Source organism: Leptidea sinapis, chromosome Z (genome assembly GCF_905404315.1).
Source record: "Leptidea sinapis chromosome Z, ilLepSina1.1, whole genome shotgun sequence".
Lineage (NCBI taxonomy): Eukaryota > Metazoa > Arthropoda > Insecta > Lepidoptera > Pieridae > Leptidea > Leptidea sinapis.
This window is the reverse complement of record NC_066312.1, coordinates 12,781,349-12,800,044: the sequence shown is the minus strand read 5'-3', so window position 1 is coordinate 12,800,044 and position 18,696 is coordinate 12,781,349. Positions and strand designations below refer to the sequence as shown.

The 18,696-nt window shown below is 33.0% G+C and overlaps 1 protein-coding gene across 2 annotated transcripts in view; it reads left to right on the top strand.

Annotated features, from left to right (window-relative positions):
- The first annotated feature begins 2,374 nt into the window (after positions 1-2,374).
- The window catches only part of LOC126979050 (SPARC-related modular calcium-binding protein 1), a 37,108-nt gene continuing 20,786 nt past the window's right edge, over positions 2,375-18,696 (top strand). For both annotated transcript variants that reach the window (XM_050828231.1, XM_050828230.1), the window contains exons 1-3: positions 2,375-2,808; positions 10,208-10,376; positions 11,237-11,455. In XM_050828231.1, coding sequence (XP_050684188.1) covers positions 2,728-2,808; positions 10,208-10,376; positions 11,237-11,455 — 469 coding nt within the window. In that variant the 5' untranslated portion in view covers positions 2,375-2,727. The remainder of the gene's footprint in view (positions 2,809-10,207; positions 10,377-11,236; positions 11,456-18,696) is intronic.

Sequence of the window (18,696 nt, the reverse complement as noted above, 5' to 3'; positions counted from 1 at the left end):
CTATGTCCGTAGATATTTCAATTAAGCAACTGCATGTCATTTCTAAGATTTCAGCAATGCAGTTACGCACGAAGGTCTAAAGTTTACAGGGTGCATCTACAACTATCCCATCACGATGGTAGAGTTGGTCAGGATAAAAACTTTTAAAATACTTGTAATTCGTAGATATTTTTATGACTTTCTGATAAGGTGGGTCGCCAACGAGAACCTAACACAATTCTCATATTGGAGTCGACATTGCTTTCATATGAATGAAAATAATGTCGACTTGCTCTAACAGCAGTCCAAACAAAACATCGAAATTATCGTTGTCTGTGCGTACATACACACAGGCTTTTACATATAACTAAATACTGTTTTCAAAATGTGTAATTAAAACATTGTATGTGTTACATACAGTTTATGTAACACAATTCGAGAAAAGCGACTATCGTTAATTGACGGTCGTAATTTTTAAATGTTTTATATCAAAAGATTTCCACCGATGTATTGACTCATCACGATACCCCTGCAATAATAAGAAGTAGAGACTTAAAATTTGGTAGGAATATTCCTTTCGCCAGGTAGAGGTCAGCTAAGAACGGATTATACGAAATTCAACCAGCAAGAGTTTTTTTTTATTATGAACAGAACAACGTTTGTCGTATCAGCTAGTATACTGCGAAATGAATGTGATGCTTTAAAATATACTATTTTGCATAATAAATGCTTACAACAAAATTCTACATTTTTTACTCCTACTTTAGTTGTTATCGTTGGACAACACACAACACCACACGACATATTTTCACTATAATGGTATACAAGGATATTCAGTCTTTACAGCGATATTCGCATTTAATTTATCTTGATGCGTTGCAATGTTGTGGCCTACCTACTATAAGTCTGTCTATAATGAACACGAGACGTGAGTTTGACAATGTCACATAAATATGATGTATATGTACTGTAATTAAATATTCTCTCTTTTTTACTCTTTACAACGACCCGTCAAATAATAAGAGAAACTAGACAAATGTGTTTATAAATGAATATCGGACTGTATGTGACTGAACTGGATGTGATATACTCGACTCCGTTCGTTGAACGTTCTCTATCTACTTTGTAATTTAATCTGTGAACCCACTTGTCACTGCATGTCGATGTCGTTAAACGTCGTTGTCAAAAAATTATAGTCAATGTCAAATGCCAACAAAATTATCAATAGACCTCTTTGACAGATTCAGTACTGCCATATGTAAATTTTTACCCCTTTATGAATTTATTTATTGTATGCTATAATAAGTTTTTACTACTATCAATAAGGAGTAAGTTATAAACATTATAATTAGTGGAGGGTTAAAACCGGAACTTGTATGATAGTTACAGTTTGATATGAAATGATAGCTCGTGTGTATTGTGATACTTAAATCATTTGTATCTTTTCAATCACGTTGGTATTAAATAAAAAATATATATATTTAGTATCTATCACAATATTTGATAATTATTTGGTATTTTAAGTCATTTTGAAATTAATTATACTTGGAAATATAATATATATTTTTGTTTTAACACCTAGCCTTCTATGTTATCCGTGCCTCTAAGGATACACTATGATAAAATATTTAAAATGAGCGGGCGCACGCGACTATGTCCGCCTACATTTGTTTGTGAACCAATTGGAATAAACAAACATAATATGTAATTAAATATCTACCACAATTTTTTAATATTAAAATAATAAATATATTTAAAAAAAAACAGATAAATTGGTTAGCCGTGTTTGAGATTAGTGATAAGCCTCGTACACAAAATATTTAACAAACTATTTTCTTGGTCTCGGTTTCGATCATCATGTATAACTTTTTTTTTAATATTTAATGTGTAGAACGCTTGTGCACTTACGATATTATTATATGTACCTTCCTCTAAAGATTATTTAAATTAATAATAATATAATAGATAATTATTCAAAATTATTATATTATCAGTATGGTTATGTTTAATATAAAGCTAATGTATTCTTTCATTTTTAATATGCTAAACGACGTGATACAAAGTCATTCGACACCATAATTGTGTGGCTAGCTAATGATGACTGTAATTTTACCAACACGGTATTTCCCGGGCGGTTTTGGTGTGTGGACTTTACGCGTTGACATTTGGCAACACTATATTTTTACGTACTTTAGGTAATTATTATTGTTTACGAAAAGTACATAGTAAGTTATCATTGAATATTAAGCTGATAACAGCACTGTTTTATTTAATAACACAGTCATAATAAAACAAAACAAGAGCAATATAAAACAAACAACGTTAAACGGTCTTTAGAGGAACCATTTTAGTTTTGGTATACACTAGTCACTACACTCTACAGTCTACACTCTTCTGGCAGACAGTTTAGATCGTAAACGTCGGCCGAAGTGTGTGTGCGCTTTTTGCTCTATAGTTAGACGATCCGGTATCGGGATTTATCCTTATTGTACCGTATGCGGCTTATTCTATTCATAACTCTCTTTCTCGGCAAACGTGTTTGAAACGGTTTCTATTTTATTGCTGCAGGAATATTAACCTTAGTTAGTAGAACTGTCGAATAACTATGCCAATATGATATTAAAAAAGAGCTTTAATAGTTTAATTGAAGAACGCCGTGCTAATCATAGTGTTAAAGTGTTTTAATGTATTCAAATACTATCTAAATATAATTAATAATTGAACGAGTAGAGTTCAAACCTCGGCATTATGAATATCAATGATTTTGTGATTAATATAATATTTTTCAATTCAATTTATTGTTATGTTACTGAAGCTGCAGATGAAAAGGTAATTCTTGATGTTTTTAAGTCTGCATGCGAGCCATAAATTAGTAATACTAGGTAATAATTGTCACTTGGCTTACCAATTAAAGAAACTGTACATATTTTAAGTAAATAAGTATTGTACCGGTGTAATATATTTATATAATCTGGTTCATTAGGTACATTTATTATAAATTATCTTTGAAAATGATCGAAAATCTACGTAGGTACCTACCTACTTGATCGTCCTTTCATATATCCTATAATTTAATCATAATAGTAAATTTCCCATGAATCAGTGAACACTTACAAAAACTCTACACTTGACACCCGAAAGTAGGGTTGCCAATTTTAACTGTTCTTTTTAGAGAAGGTAAATAGAGAGTACAGATTGATGAAAACGAGTAGGACCATGTTATATTTACATTTTTAATTATTATACCTAAGTATATTATATTTATATGTGTGACGGTTGTGGATGCGTTCAGAGTTAACACTCGAGTTTTATAGCTTTCGATACCAATAAGTTAATCAAAGTCTCTCAGAAAGTCTTGTGTTATTTAAACCTTGGTTGGGATGACCCAAAAAAATTGTTTATATCTAAGATTATAATATCGTACTCTATGAGTGTTATAGATTAGGTATAAAGTATACAGTACGATACTCTATTTCACAGTTCGGTTGGAAAACCTAGCCGTTAGTATGGCGATCGATACATATGCGCTTACATTATCAGCATAATCTATTTTCCTCTCAGGAGGGTAGCAGATTTGTTCTTAAACTCGAGTCAATGCTTTCAATACAAACTAAATCAATTATTACGTTTGTGCCTACTTACTACGACCTTGCCTCTCTTAAGCGTGTCCCTGATCTAATACTTCTATCAATTCCCAAAGTTCCGTCTCCTTTTTAATATTTTGAAGTGAAAACTTCTTTAGCACCGTTGAGCACTTTACTTGAGTTGGGTATAAAATGTTAAACTCGCGTCAGGACACTGATTTCTTCTTCTGAAATTCGTAAGACAGTCGTTGAAATTATGGATGAATGTTGATTTTTCTGAGATAAACTTTTTAATGTAAAATAATTGTAATAGTTATATACATTATCATTTTTGTGTACGATAGCGCAATAAATTAATATCGTATTTAAACATAAATGCTAGTACTTTTATTCTGGTAAATAAAGCAATTCGTGCGAAATTATTCCCTAACCATTCAGAAATGCACAACGTTAAGGCGCGGTCATACCTCATTATCCGCAAAAATTAGTTTCTTAGATAGTCGATTACAACAAGACGCAATGAAAATATTCCAACACATAAAATACAGTGCACAAAAAAGGACTTAAAGAAAAATTTGAACTGAATAGAATATTTGTGTATGATTTGAAATATCCAATAAAAAATTCGGAAGTTGCTACCCAAAAATAAACTAAGGAGTTAAAAATCTCTGAATTTTCAGCGATAACAATATTCTTTTTTTAAAGAATTTAATAGAATTACAATTTTTCTAAAACTTAAACCGAACAATTATTTAATTTAATATGTATATTTTGAATAAACAAAAAAAAACTAGTAAAATAAATGCCCATTTGCAGCTTAGCCTCATGATCAACAAAAATATTGTATTACTGGTTGTAACGTTTACAATCCTAGTCAGTCCGCACCTTAATGTTGAAGTTATCATTTCTGCCGGCACTCCGTGGGTGCAACACGTATTTTTTATATAAGACCGGGCAAACGGACAAGAAACTCACCGAGTGGTGAAACCGCCAATGACATCCGCAACAACATTTGTTAAGAGATGCGTTGCCGGACTTTAAGGTGAGAGTATGCTCTTTGCTTGAAGGTCCATAAGTCGCGTTTTATATCACCTACAAGATCTCTTCCTAGCCATGAATCACACTAATACATTCTTGTATTATTTTTTCAACCAATCACGATACACGCAATATGCATCCTGAAGTTCATTTGCAAATGATATTAGAATAGTTTGAACTTTGGTGCGACGGAACAGGATTAACTATAAGATCAGATCTTATTGTTCCATTTTGACTCTGTTCCACAAGTTGTCCATGAAAAGGTGGAACTGGTTGAACTACCGTGTTAGGTTGGCATCCAACCAATCATTATACCTGCTTATTCAAATGCACATAAAGGGATTGTCGAGCATGAATCAGTAGGTATGTTATGCAACTCATAAATTATAATGAATGGCTTCACTATTCAATTCCTCATAACTTTGCCTCTGGACTTCACCAGACGATGAAGGTGCAATAGACCTAGCTTTTAGGTAGAATATTTTCTATAATGCACCTTAAGTCGTAGACCTAATCTATACACTCGATTCCCTTTCTGAATATATTCTTGTCTGTTCCATTTCTAATTATTATCTTTGCCCAACATTTTATTGAAATTAATATGAATACAACGCCTATAAGAAAAAATCTATTTGCGTTGAATAATAACAGCTTAGCAATGGTAATATAGTAATTTTGATTACTCTATCTTTTGGATTTACCATAGCTGCTTTATAAGTCGGCTTTTATTGATACTGAAGCGGATGTACCTCGGACATTAACACCTGTAATGTATTATCTTCACGTAATGAATTTGCACTCCACATAAAACTAGGTACGTCATAATTGAGACACAGGTAATTGTAGAAGGGTTCTTGCGTCTTCGTGATTATTTAAGTGGACAAACGAGCGTTTCGGTTACATTACAGTAAGTTATTACCGTCGCCCACGGTCTCTTATGACACATCAAAAATTACATGAGTACCACCGATATTTTAGAGGAATTTAGGCGATTTTCAAAGATACCCATATTAGTTAGAATATTTGTACGGGCAAGAAAGTTCCATTAAAACTGCACTGTGGAGGAACGCCAGGTATCTATGGTGACGATGATATTTAAGTTTATGGCGTGTAGTGCGATGATGAAATTTGGCTGCATAAATCAAATAGCTTTTCGGAACACCCTTCTGGTACTACTCTTTTCGATGATACTACTCTAGAAGAGATGCAACCTCTTCACTGATCATTGTATCCCCACAGTTCGAGGTGATACTGGGGTGCGCCAGACCAGAGATGAGAGTAATACTCCATATGGGGCCGGACGTGTGCCGCGTCTTCAAATACTTTTTGACTTAAAATTTTGAGAGCTATTATTCCAATGCTTTGCGGGTTTTTAGTGGTGTACGCGCAAACTTGATTATTGGGCTTTGATTTAATAATGTTCATATGACCCACCCATCCTCCGACATCCTCGAAAGAAAGTGCAAATTTATTTCGGTACTTGTCTACGATTTCCCAAGAGAGATCTGCACGCCCGGCGTACATGGCACCTCCAGCACTATCGCCAGCATAGCAAGGCATGTTGGAGGCATGTCATTGATAAGCAAAAGGAATAGTGTAGAAGGCTTAGGATCTGACCAGCAAGCATCGATAGTGACCAGAAGGCAGTGAATAATCCACAAACAATATCTTACACGAAGCCAGTAAGACAGTGGGTTTTGTATGAAGCTCCTTGTGTCATTTACTATATCAATTAAGAAAATATATCATTAGTAATTAGATTTTATTAGAAATCCGGCAACGCAATATTGTCGTATTTAGTTGTAGGACCTATTATGGAGTCACATCTCCAATCAAAATTATAGTGATTATTTATATTATAGATTATTAGTGAGGTGAAATTTAAGAAAATAATATGCCAACTAGCTTCTCTCATTAAATTTGTAATTGCTACTTTTATATACAATACTTTTTCAAAATCTATTTTTCTCTTATCAAATGCAAAGCCATGAAACCTCCTGACTCTATCGTCAGTCAGAGCATAAGATATCTATAGGAAAAATATAGCCTTAACACGAAAGTTTTAAACAACAAAAAATTTATACTAGAACCTGAAGAGCAGCTGGTAAGTTTCCATTACATTAAAGAAGACATATGACTGATTTGCAGTAGGGGAGCATAATCGATATAACTCATCATTTAAAGGGTTTCCAAACATACAAAAATCGTTAACAGAAGACATGTTTTTGATCAAATTTCATCAATTACGTTAACTTTATAACTTTATTTTTAATGGTAGTGTATGGCACTAAAGTAAATGCTAACAGCCACTAGGTATATATATTATATAAATACTAGCTGACCCGACAGACGTTGTTCTGTGGATAATAAAAAAAAAACTATTTTATAGGAATTTGCCAATAATATTGCAAATCATCGAATTATTTCGATTAAAATGCTCCCTGTTGTTATAATGAAATTGTTTCACAGCGGAACAGTCACACAATATAATACTAAATTCTCTCATAGAAAATATGTCCATACAAAACAAATATTGAAAATAATAATGGGTCCCAAATCGATATAAAAACTATCCTATCACTCAAATTGGACCAAACAGCACGCCATGAAGTAATCCCCATTAAAATCCGTTCATTAGTTTAGGAGTCCATCGCGGAAAAACAACGTGTCACGTAATTTATATAAATTAAGATATATGGATTTGAAAGACGCAACCTGCCTATTAAATTTACAATGTAAATTTTATTTTTACTTAGTATTTATTATGATTATTACAAGCTACTTACGTAAGCATCAATAGATATATGTAGGTATCGGAAAATTACTTTTTATGTTATTATTTATTTATTCCATACATAGTATAATGATTCCGTAACATTTAAAACTGAATATTTAGTTTTTTTTTAAACAATACCGATTCCAAAAAAATACTTTAAAGATTTTTTTAAATTATCTGTAGGTATGTACGTCGGAATTAATAGCATAAACTACTGAATAGATTTAATTCTTATTTTGCGTGAATATTAAAAAGGCGTCGGGTGAAAAACTAGAAAAAACTTAAAAAAAAATGATGACTTGGTTGTAATGCTATAAAGTAATTTAAGCACTGGTTAACTGTCGTTTAGGAACTTTGGTACACTCCATAGTTCAAAATTATTTTTAGCTTTATGTTATATCCCGCCGGCTTCGACGGGCGAATTTTTAAACGAAATAAATTAAATTTTATTCATCTTACAAATATAATAACAAAATAAGTAGCCATAAACCATCTAGGATAAATTTCGCATCGAATGATGGTAGTTTCATGTCGATACGATCAGTGGTTTGGTGTGATTGAGCCTTAAACAAAGACCATTTTCATTATAATGAATTGTTGAAATATCTTGTAATTAGTTAGTACTCTTAAGGCTTGTTTTTATATAATTGTGTACCAACTCGCTACCGATATATAAATAAAATTAAACGGCGAATTTTAAATAACAGCTTTTTAATGCGTAATAGTAATGTATATAAATTGAGAGTTTTTATTACTTATAATTACTTCTGGTGTATATAATAATGTATCAGTGATACATATGTAAATTTCAATTAAACTCGTGAATGTTTGAAAATAACGTTTTACACACATATAATAGATACAAACGGGCAGAACTAAATTAAAACGTATAAAAATATAGGGAGTAACTCCTGAAATCAATATTTGCGAAAAATTGTATTGACACTGTTAACAGTGTACAACTGACATTAATGTCATTACATATTTTGTAGACAGTTTAGAGCAGAACTTCAGTCAGCGTACATATGTCAAAATTTGTATTAGTTGGTGTGTTTATTTCGTCAAAAATACTGTCTAGACCACCAAAAGACAAGTTTCGTAATTAATTGCGGTTATAAGGTTTAGAGCAATGCATAACCACGTTTATTATCTAAACAACATTACGATTATGTATTACATTTTAAGTATTTTATAACGTGTTAGTTGTTTATTTCTTAGATCATTTATTACGTCTAGATAGACTATAACAGCTGTGAAAACGTCGAAAAGTGTTATACAAATCGCGAGTGTAAGACTTAGCTTGTCACGCACACTTAACTAATATTCCTGGCCTGTTTTTATGGGTTGTCTAACAGCAAGAGACTTTATCTAGACGTATAAATTATCTAAGGTTTATTTAGAAGATTATGAATATCTCGACGTATTTATTTTAAACTCTATACTATAGTGTTTGATTCAAGTCAAAATCATTCGAAATAAAACAATTTTGTGAAAATAAATGCTTTGTTTTCTACTTATAATGTATGTATTTTGGTTAACTCTGTAGAGTACTCTGTTCACGTATGATCCGTGATTTTAGAAAATATTCATCAGTTATTGTCACATACAACTTCCAACAAGTCCTCATTTTGCCTTAATCAAGATTATCGATAAATTAATGATGAACGGTAAGTCTGCCAAATATTTAATTGACTATGTTCACAGAAATGGAACGCCGCATTGTTTAGCATACTTACAATACATTGGTATTCATAAATACATAGGTACACACACACTATCATATTACGATTATTCCAAGAAAGACCACACGAACTAACTTACTGTCCAGGAAAATAATATAAGTATTACCAATTGATTCTGAAAACTCTGCTGTTTGGCTTGTAAAAATATCTTTGTTTAAAAGGTTAAAATCGAACTAATTTAAATTTTTTCTATAGAAGTAAAGGACAAACAAACACCTGATGTTAATGATCACCATCGCCCATATTCTCTTGCAACACCAGAGGATTCACAAAAGCGTTGCCGGCTTTTTAGTAATGCCCGCTTTTTAGGTACCAAGGTACCCATGTCGTATCATCCTGGAAATACCGCATAAGGAAGCTCATTCCACAGATTACGTGGAAGAATGTTCCTTGAACACCGCACTGTTTAGGAACACCACCCATCCAGATGGTGCGGATGATATCCGAATTTGTGGCGTGTCGTGCGAAGGTGGAATTCGGTGGCAGGAATCAGGTCCAACAGACATACAATGAAGCGACGTCTCCACGCAATACCAATTGATCTTGCCGTTCTAAGAGCACTGGATTCCTTTCGATTCGAGCAGCCCTACATTGCACGTGGTCAAATGGATCGAACTGATACTGAGGTGCATCAGACCAGAGATGACAATAATACTCCATATGTGGCCGGACCTGCGCTTTGTAGAGCGCTAGAATGTGCCGGCTTGAAGTATTGCCGTGCTCTATTTATGACCTCCAGTTTTTTCGAAGAGGCATTAAAAATCATGTTATTGAAGAGCGATGAAGCGACGAATGGGGTTTTGTGGTGTAGTGCCCGAAGAGAGAATGACGTTTTTTGCACACCATTGCCGTATTAATAAATACTCGGATCGTTATAAGCGTACGTAGCAATGTAATGTATATACCTACATATGTTAACAGTAGTCCCGCAATTTATAAAATTTCTATTACCGTCATATTTAGATTTTTATGATAGGTCCAACGTCCATAGGACTGACACGAGTTTATCTAACCCTCGCAAAAAAGAATAAAACATAAGGTGTACGACCTCATACATACCTTTTAAAATATTGTAATGTGATTACCAGGGAAGCGATTCCTGTTCGAACCAGCCCATATCGTGTGAAGCAAGCATGGAAAATACCAACCGGATGGTGTGTGGCACAGACGGTAGAACTTACCCCTCCAAATGTCATCTTATAAAAGCGCGCTGTACTGGGGAGCCAGTGACTTTTTCGCATAAAGGCCCTTGCAATGGTAAGTTCAGTAAATTTTCTTTTTGTACATTCGAGGGAGAAGTGAAGTTAAAAGGAAACCGTGCTTAGATTGCCCGGTTTATGAATTTTGCATGCATCAGTTGAGAAAAATTTATCATCTTCAATAAATGGTATCCATGTCATATCGATTCAAAAATAATATTGATGGAGCATGAAAGAGGTAATAATGGGTACCTATACGTTTTCATTTTTTTATATAACGCAGAAATATTTTCTATACTATAGCACTAATAGGGTTGTTCTTTTACAGTAAGTACTCTACTTAAATCGCTGTGTATCGGAGTGATGTTGGAATAAGTTACGGATCGAGCAGATAGCCAGCCTACTTGAATGTTTAGCGGCATCATATGCCCATAACAGTTTATAATGACAATAAGGGACGAGGCGAGTAGGACTTTCAGCTGATGGTAATTGTTACGCCCTGCCTTCTTCCTGCCAGGATTCTTGAGAATACCAAAACTGAGCGACACTACAATTGCGCATAAGACCCTTACTTTTACTTTCTTACTTTGAGACATAAGATGTTAAGTCTCGTTTGCCCAGAAATTTCACTAGCTACGACGCCCTTTATACCGAAACACAATAATGCTTACATATTACTGATTCACGGCAGAAAAAGGCGCCGTGGTTGTACCAAATCTAGCCGGCATCCTGTGCAACGAAGTCTCCCACACTGGTAAATGCCCTTAGTCAACACAGCCTTGGGCTTAACACTTCTCCCTGCCCCGGGGAAGCACAAGGCTACATTTACTATATTATGTTGTGTCATATTGGGAGCTATGTGGACCCTTTAAATGTCCAATAGATTTTGAATAAACAAGTCAAACATTCCTCTTGCAGATGGTCAATCGTCATGTGTCACAGTGTTGAGATATGCGTTGAACGCTCAAAATGGCAGGAAAGCTGCCTTCGTACCTCGCTGTCGTGCTGATGGCACTTATGCAGCAGTTCAATGTGCTGCTGGTGGAACTGCAGCTGGTTGTTGGTGCGTTACTCCTGATGGCAAGCCATTGCCCGACACAGCCGTTCGAAACGGCCGACCAGACTGCACAAGAACCGGTATGAACTAGAATATACATAATTTCCTATTTATATGAACGATATTGTAAAGCCATTTATTTGAACATAAAAACTTTAATTTAATTTATATTATAAAATTATTTTCAAAAAGATATAAAAATCTTTCAAGCCAATAATTAATTATACTAAAATGTATAGATAAGAAAATCGGAATAATTATTCCTAAATGGCCACATCCCAAAGAGATTATGTAGGTATACATTATATATGATATAGAGACAACAACACGAAAAGAATCGATCAATGCCGTTATATACATAAGATCGTCATTGGAATCGATATTCAAAATTTCTCATTATTATCAAAATAATTTATTTTTTAAATGGAGGTCTAACCTAAATCAAGATATTGTATGCCCATACACCTAACAGGGGTTTTTCTTGAAATCGAGTATACTGAAAACTTCATTTATTTTATTTTTGTTTGAGCTGACGATCTTGTTACCAAAATTATAAGTGAAGATGATTTTCACAGGTTACATTAGCGCAAAATACCGCAGTGTCTGTCGTTCATAGCTGAAAGACCTACTTATTTTTAAATAATATGTGATATAGCCTATTATTTAGGTAACCCCATTATCACATCACTTGAGAACAAAATTGTTCTGTGAAAAACTTGAAACAAATGACCGCTGTATTGAATTAAATCTCTTTGCAGTAACTCAATTTATCTGCAATACCTTTTTGTATTCATATACATAGTGACTGTATACATGTTAATCTGAGAGTTGTATATACATATATTTGCATATAGTCTACCAGAGTCTTTAGGCCGTCGGTTTTATACAAAAACAGTAGGTCAGAATTATTTATAAGTCCTGGATTTGTTCTATCAAACGCGAACAAACTAAACATAACTATCGCTCAACAATCATATGTATCCCGGATTTAAAACATCTGTTCTACTTAACACTCTGTTATAAATATATAATCTTTCGTTAACATTTGCGCGGATGATAGCTCTTGTTTACGTTTACAGTAAACGCCTCTGCAGATGGCTATGAATATAAATTACATCTTTACAGTACACATTCTTTATCAGATAAACATTTTATAATAATGTGTTCATAACTGAAAATCTGCTTAGCGTGTGATTTTATAATTTCGGATTTTAAATGCATTTTCAGTCTAAATTAATTATATATAGTATTTATAACTACTTAACACGTGAGAAATTTATGAAAATCATTTCTTTATTCCTTTCTTAGTTAGGTAGTAGTTTAATGCGACATATTTTAGTCAGAATATTCCTTTTGAAGTCCCTAGAATCATCTTTCTCCTTACCATCTAAGAGGCAAGGTTCTTTATGTTACTTTGTCATGAGCGAAGAATTAGAATCACCACGTGAAACTCTTGATTATTTCCTCTATACTAAGAATGGCTCACTCACTAATACGATTCGAGCTTAGAACTGCTTGGAGTATAAATAGAAAAGATACGACATTATAATCGAGTTTGAAATATCGGGTATCTTTTTTTTTTACACAGCAACCGCAGCAAGCCACAGTGCTTGGAGCAGTTTTATGAGCATTTTTGTCTAGTAATTAAGTAATGTTCCATATTGACTTTTGATAAACGAATTAAAGCAGTTAAATAAATGGAATGAATCATGTTCCTATTTACTGGTATTTAGCAGTTGTGGAAGTTGGCCGCAACAACAGAAAGGCAAAAAGTTAAAAGTTTAAAATCTCCTATATTATGTAGGGGAGAGTGGGGTAATTGGGTACAGGGAGGTTTTTATGCTTAAGGAGGACAAGCAAAACAGTCACTTGATGATAAGTGATCACCGCCAATCACCGCCACCCACATTCTCCTGCAGTACTAGAGGAATAACAGTGTTGCCGGCCTTTTAGTAAAGTATTTTTTGAAGGTACCCATGTCGTATCGTCTAGAAAACACCTCACAAGGAAGCTCAGTCCAAAGTTTGGTTATACGATGAAGAAAGCATGCAAGCAGGCATGCAGATGGTGGGGATGATATCCTAATTTGAAGCGTGTCGTGCTTAGGTGGTATTCGATCAATAAATCACTAATGAAGTATTATTGTTGGGGTATTGTTAGGTGTTCCCAATTATCCAACTCTCCCCTAAAACGTCAAAATTCGAAGTTATCATTGCGATATCGTTAGAAGACATTTCAACTTTATTTATGTGTATAGATTATTTGTAATATAGTGGTATCTTCCCACCTAGACAGACCTATGAAATAAAAAGAGGTCAGGGGCTCTATGAGGCGGAAGTAGACAATCCCAACTTGTTTATTGATACGGACTATTATACCTACTTGAATTATACGAGAACTAGTTAACGAAATATAGTTAGTCGATTAACAGTGTATCTAAATCTATAGATATTAATATTATTTAAGTTTGTGTTTTTAGAGTCAAAAATAAAATTAGGGTATTTATATTGGAGTTCTACTACGTTCATCTATTTAATCTTTACAAGACTTCCTTAAAATATGAACTAACACTTTCACCCAAAACTTAACAGCTGTGATTCAATAAAGGAGTGCACAAAATTCGATTCAATAGTCTAACTGTCAGGTAAACAAAATATACTTCGGGAGCCCTGAGTCGGCACCTTGTGATTCATATTCGCGATAATCTCATTATTTTGGTTAAACCTCTTTTTAACACGGTCAGTACCGGTTTGGTATTTGCGTGTACACATATGCACTTACTTAAGTATGTAGTTACGAAAATTTCCTTCTTTTTATACTAACCGTTAGATAGCATCTACAATACAATATATTTATTATAATATTAGCGACCTGCGACTTCGTCCGCGTACACATGGCTGAGCTTGTAAAAGTCGTTGTTACTGAAAAATTTAATAACTTCATATTAGAGATAGATATCGCAATATTTTTAGAAGACCTAATTGAAATATATTTGGTAGTTTTACCGTGATACGCGCAATACGATACAAATGAAAACATCTAACATTTTATTTATATAAACAGATAAATCTGTGTATTTATTATATTTAGAAACAGTATTGAAATCATAAGCCTATAAGTAATTGTTACATTCGATGTTCACATCATGCACTTCAATTAAATAATGTTAAAAGATCAAATTATAGAAGCCTTGGTGTAATAATTGACCATCATCTTGCACACATTATAAACTCATCCTGTTATAACTTTTATTGTATTCAAATTGTGGCACTATTACACCTATATATCTGTTTGTTAACCAATTTATTATTGTTAGTCATCTAATAATAAAAGTGTACGATGTCTGTATATGGAAATATTTATTATGCTAACATTGATGTATTGTTGTAACCTTAAAGTAGCTAATATTTGAATTCTTCACAGACAAAAGCACGTAAAAGTATAAATTCTTGCAAATGTATTGTTAAGTATCAAATGTACAAAAGACTGTTAACCCGCCTAAGAGCCAACCATATTATACAAACTATATATATAAACATGTAGATATACAGACGACCAGACACGCCGCCTTTAATCAAAATTCTTTGATAGAATTAAGTGCAAAGTGAAGTCGGTCCAGGTCGAAACTTATTGAATCACGCCAGTTTTTACCTGCTATTATTTTTGCAACAAAAATACAGATCCCTTTGAATAAGATAATCTTTTTATGAATGAATTTTATAGATTGTACAATCTGCAATGATTGTTAAACGTTTCTCTATTTCGTTTTCTTTTAAATACAGTGAATAACTGTCAAATGTTAATTATTTACACCCTGTCGTTGAAAATTAACATCAACAAATACTTGCAATCCACCAAATTGAATATATAATATAGACTGCAGTTAATTAGTCTTTAGACCTGTATTTTAATAAGTAAATTTCCATTTCCACATCCATATAAATAGACAATGCTAGAAAACGCCAAAAAATTCCTGCTTTTGGCATTTCAAAAAAATAATCAATTAATTAAAATATCGCTCGCTTTGAATATTGAAATTGTTCGTATCGATTAGAATAAATCAAAATGTGTATTTACACACTCAAAACTATGTGCTGCATATTATTAATAATTATAATTCATAGTTTCTTTATTCATTAGGATCAAAAAATCATTTGAATCTTAAGGCCTAAATGCTTAATTGAGTATATACATTGAATGTGACGAATATAGTAAATGAAATGTGATTTGGAAGATGCCAGTTACGATCACTTTATCTCAAGGTTCAGGGCGATGTCCTGGCGGAGGACAAATCATTGTCAAGATTATATTATAGACTCTAGCCTCGAGAGCTTTGCATCTTTTTGTAACTTTGATTAAAATAATTCAATGCTACCTATACCATACGTATTCGGGTAAAATAACTTTATAATACTAACGGTTATTTATCAAACGTGACATTAATATAATTTACTGCTGTATTTTCCGTGACCTAGCTAGGGTATTGCACTTTGAGAATGTTACGACAATGCTTACCGACTAGTCGCGCTAATTCGTGTTTTATTTCAAGTATAATCTGCTTGCCAATAAAGCAATGATCACACAACGTGTTCGTAATAAGAGGCAATAATTGCATTTAAACTTAAGCATTATATCTTTCTTTAAAAATCCTTATCTCGATTATAATCCTGCGCTGTGACATCCATAATTATTTACAAAATACTACAAATATCATGTATTATAAAACACTCAAACTAAAAAGTGATTATGCAGGTACAGATTACAAATTTTCATTCGATTATGTATACGTTATAGATATATACATAAACTCAACTAGGCTCGCATAACTACAATGATGTAAATTATTTAAAACTCTTGTCACGGATTCAATGCGCATCCGACAATGAGAATAATATGAAATAGGTTCATAAAATCATTGTTGAAGGAATGCAGACATATGTTTGATTAAAATACCGGCCCCTATGTGGCTGGCGTCTGGAGATATTTTATTTCGACATGTAGATACTAATACAATGCTTGTTGAATTAATAACGATGCGTTTCCAGCAAGTTGACTGTTATAGTAATTGTAATGTAGCATCGGATTCGCGTTTAGTGACCAATAAAATTCTATATAAAAGATGAGAGCGTTTTGTATCAGAGAGTAACTTGACCTTTGCCTTCTCAAATAAGACGATTTAATTATTCTTTTATGATACAGTGGGTGTCATACCTCTTGAATTATTTTGTCTCGCGTGTAGTCTTCTTCGTAAACTTTCATGAGAAAATAAGATTGTATAAGTGATCAATGTTGTTTGTAATAGATTGTATACCAAATGTCCCATTGAGTTATTGAGCTGTACTAATTTGTTTTTCGAAAGGCAGTGTAGATTCTGAACTTCAGTAAGTATTTGTTATCAAGACCGGCCAAGCCTTTTAGAAGCAAAAAATGTGAGAAACTCATACAATTTCATATTGCATTTTTGGATTATGTATGTTCTACGTACCTACGTAGTTACGTTCATGTTATACGTTTATAAATTAAAATGTCTTTGTAATTTATAGTTTATTTTAGTATTTTCTACATTACTTTTTTTGATATAAATACCAAAAATATTATCAATTTCAATCAAATGTGAATTGATGAAAACAGAATCCATTAAATGTTTATTAATATTCATTGCTCTGTATTCACAGTTCGATGAAAGACTCTATTTTAATTCAGATTGATCCATAAAATGCCCGGCGCCAAGCTTATGTGGCAATTAAATATTTATTACTTAACACTAGCTATAAGTCACCACTTATGTTGACCTGTTTGTTAAGAATCCGAATCGCATTTTTGCAATAGTAACATTTGAACGACAAGATATATCGTTATCAAGAGTATTATTTATTAGGCAGCCATTGAATTAGTTAACAACTAGTTCTATAAATTAAATGAGTCGAATAGAAAGATCCTTTATAACATATTGGATAGATGAACGATGCTATTCTGGACTCTTATATATCACATTCGATATTATACCTTAAGCAACCATAAATAGCGTTATTTTTAGTTTGTCTTCAACACATGTTCATCCTATGGTAGCGTGGTATAAACGGATATGGGTTGTCTAAGAAACAGAGGTTAGTCTCAGACAGCTCGACGCCGGAGTACAATGGAGTAAATATTTTGTTTTTGTTGTCGGTAGGGCAAGCTCCGACCATAAGACGATGGAAAAATGCTCCAGACATAATTTTAATAGCTTTGTTGGGCAGGTTCGCCGCACCTTAGACGTTTTATATTTAGTTTAGGTACCTGCTGTTGGTGTGAAACAGAATGAAGGAAAGAGTTAGATACACGAAATGTTTTAACTAACGAGTTATTAAAGTATTTATCATAAACGACTTTTGTATACATTTGCCCGGCTTATAATAAAACATTGTTGTGTTTGAAATTTTCAATCAGTTTACCAATATATTACTTGCAATACCTGAAGTAAAAGTTTTAAATATTTTGGCAACCTTTTCGATTTTATTAGACATTGTGGTTATATTATGCTGTTATGCAAATTTTCTAATCACCAATCTTGTTTTTTTATAATTCGTACCGAAGCGCGTTAAATAAAACGAAAAGATATTTATTAGTAATCTGTGGTATTCCGGTTCAGAGATAAGGTATGCAGTATCAGCTTTCAAACACATTAGTAAAATAATTAAATACTTTTGTTTGTGTGGCGTCAAATGTTTACTGTTTTTTATGATAAATTCGTTTCTTATATCGATGATCATTATTGGCTTAGAACTGTTTTGAGCTTATCTGTCCGAAGAGACGACTCTACATAAATACAATGTGACGTGTAAAATTCTAGACACAGAAAATACTGTAGTTTAAATGTTCGATAGTAAATAACAATAATATATCGGCGTATTGCTATTGCAAGAGAAGAGGTCGCTCGGTACCGGTTTAAGTATTGACTAATGCCGTAGGTACATCAGTGTCGCGTAAACCAGTCGAGTAGACAATATCCCTTCTCAGCACTTGCAGGACAACGCGAAGGTACACTGTGCCTTTGTGTAGCCAGCCGATGCACATTAAAATCTTTTTAGAAGAATCTATTCAACGATATTATTAACAGTCATCATTCAATACGATCCTTTGTAGCCGATGTTGTGTCTGTCATATCTAGTAAACTATTTCAATGATAATATAATAGAATTATCCTTATAGTAGGTACATTTGTTATGTTAAAATAATAGTGTTGTATCAATTGCGTATTGATATTCAAAGTCAAATAAACATTCTTCATTAGGCTTAAACGAGGCACTTTTGAATCGCCTCTATAAATATTTCTTTAAAA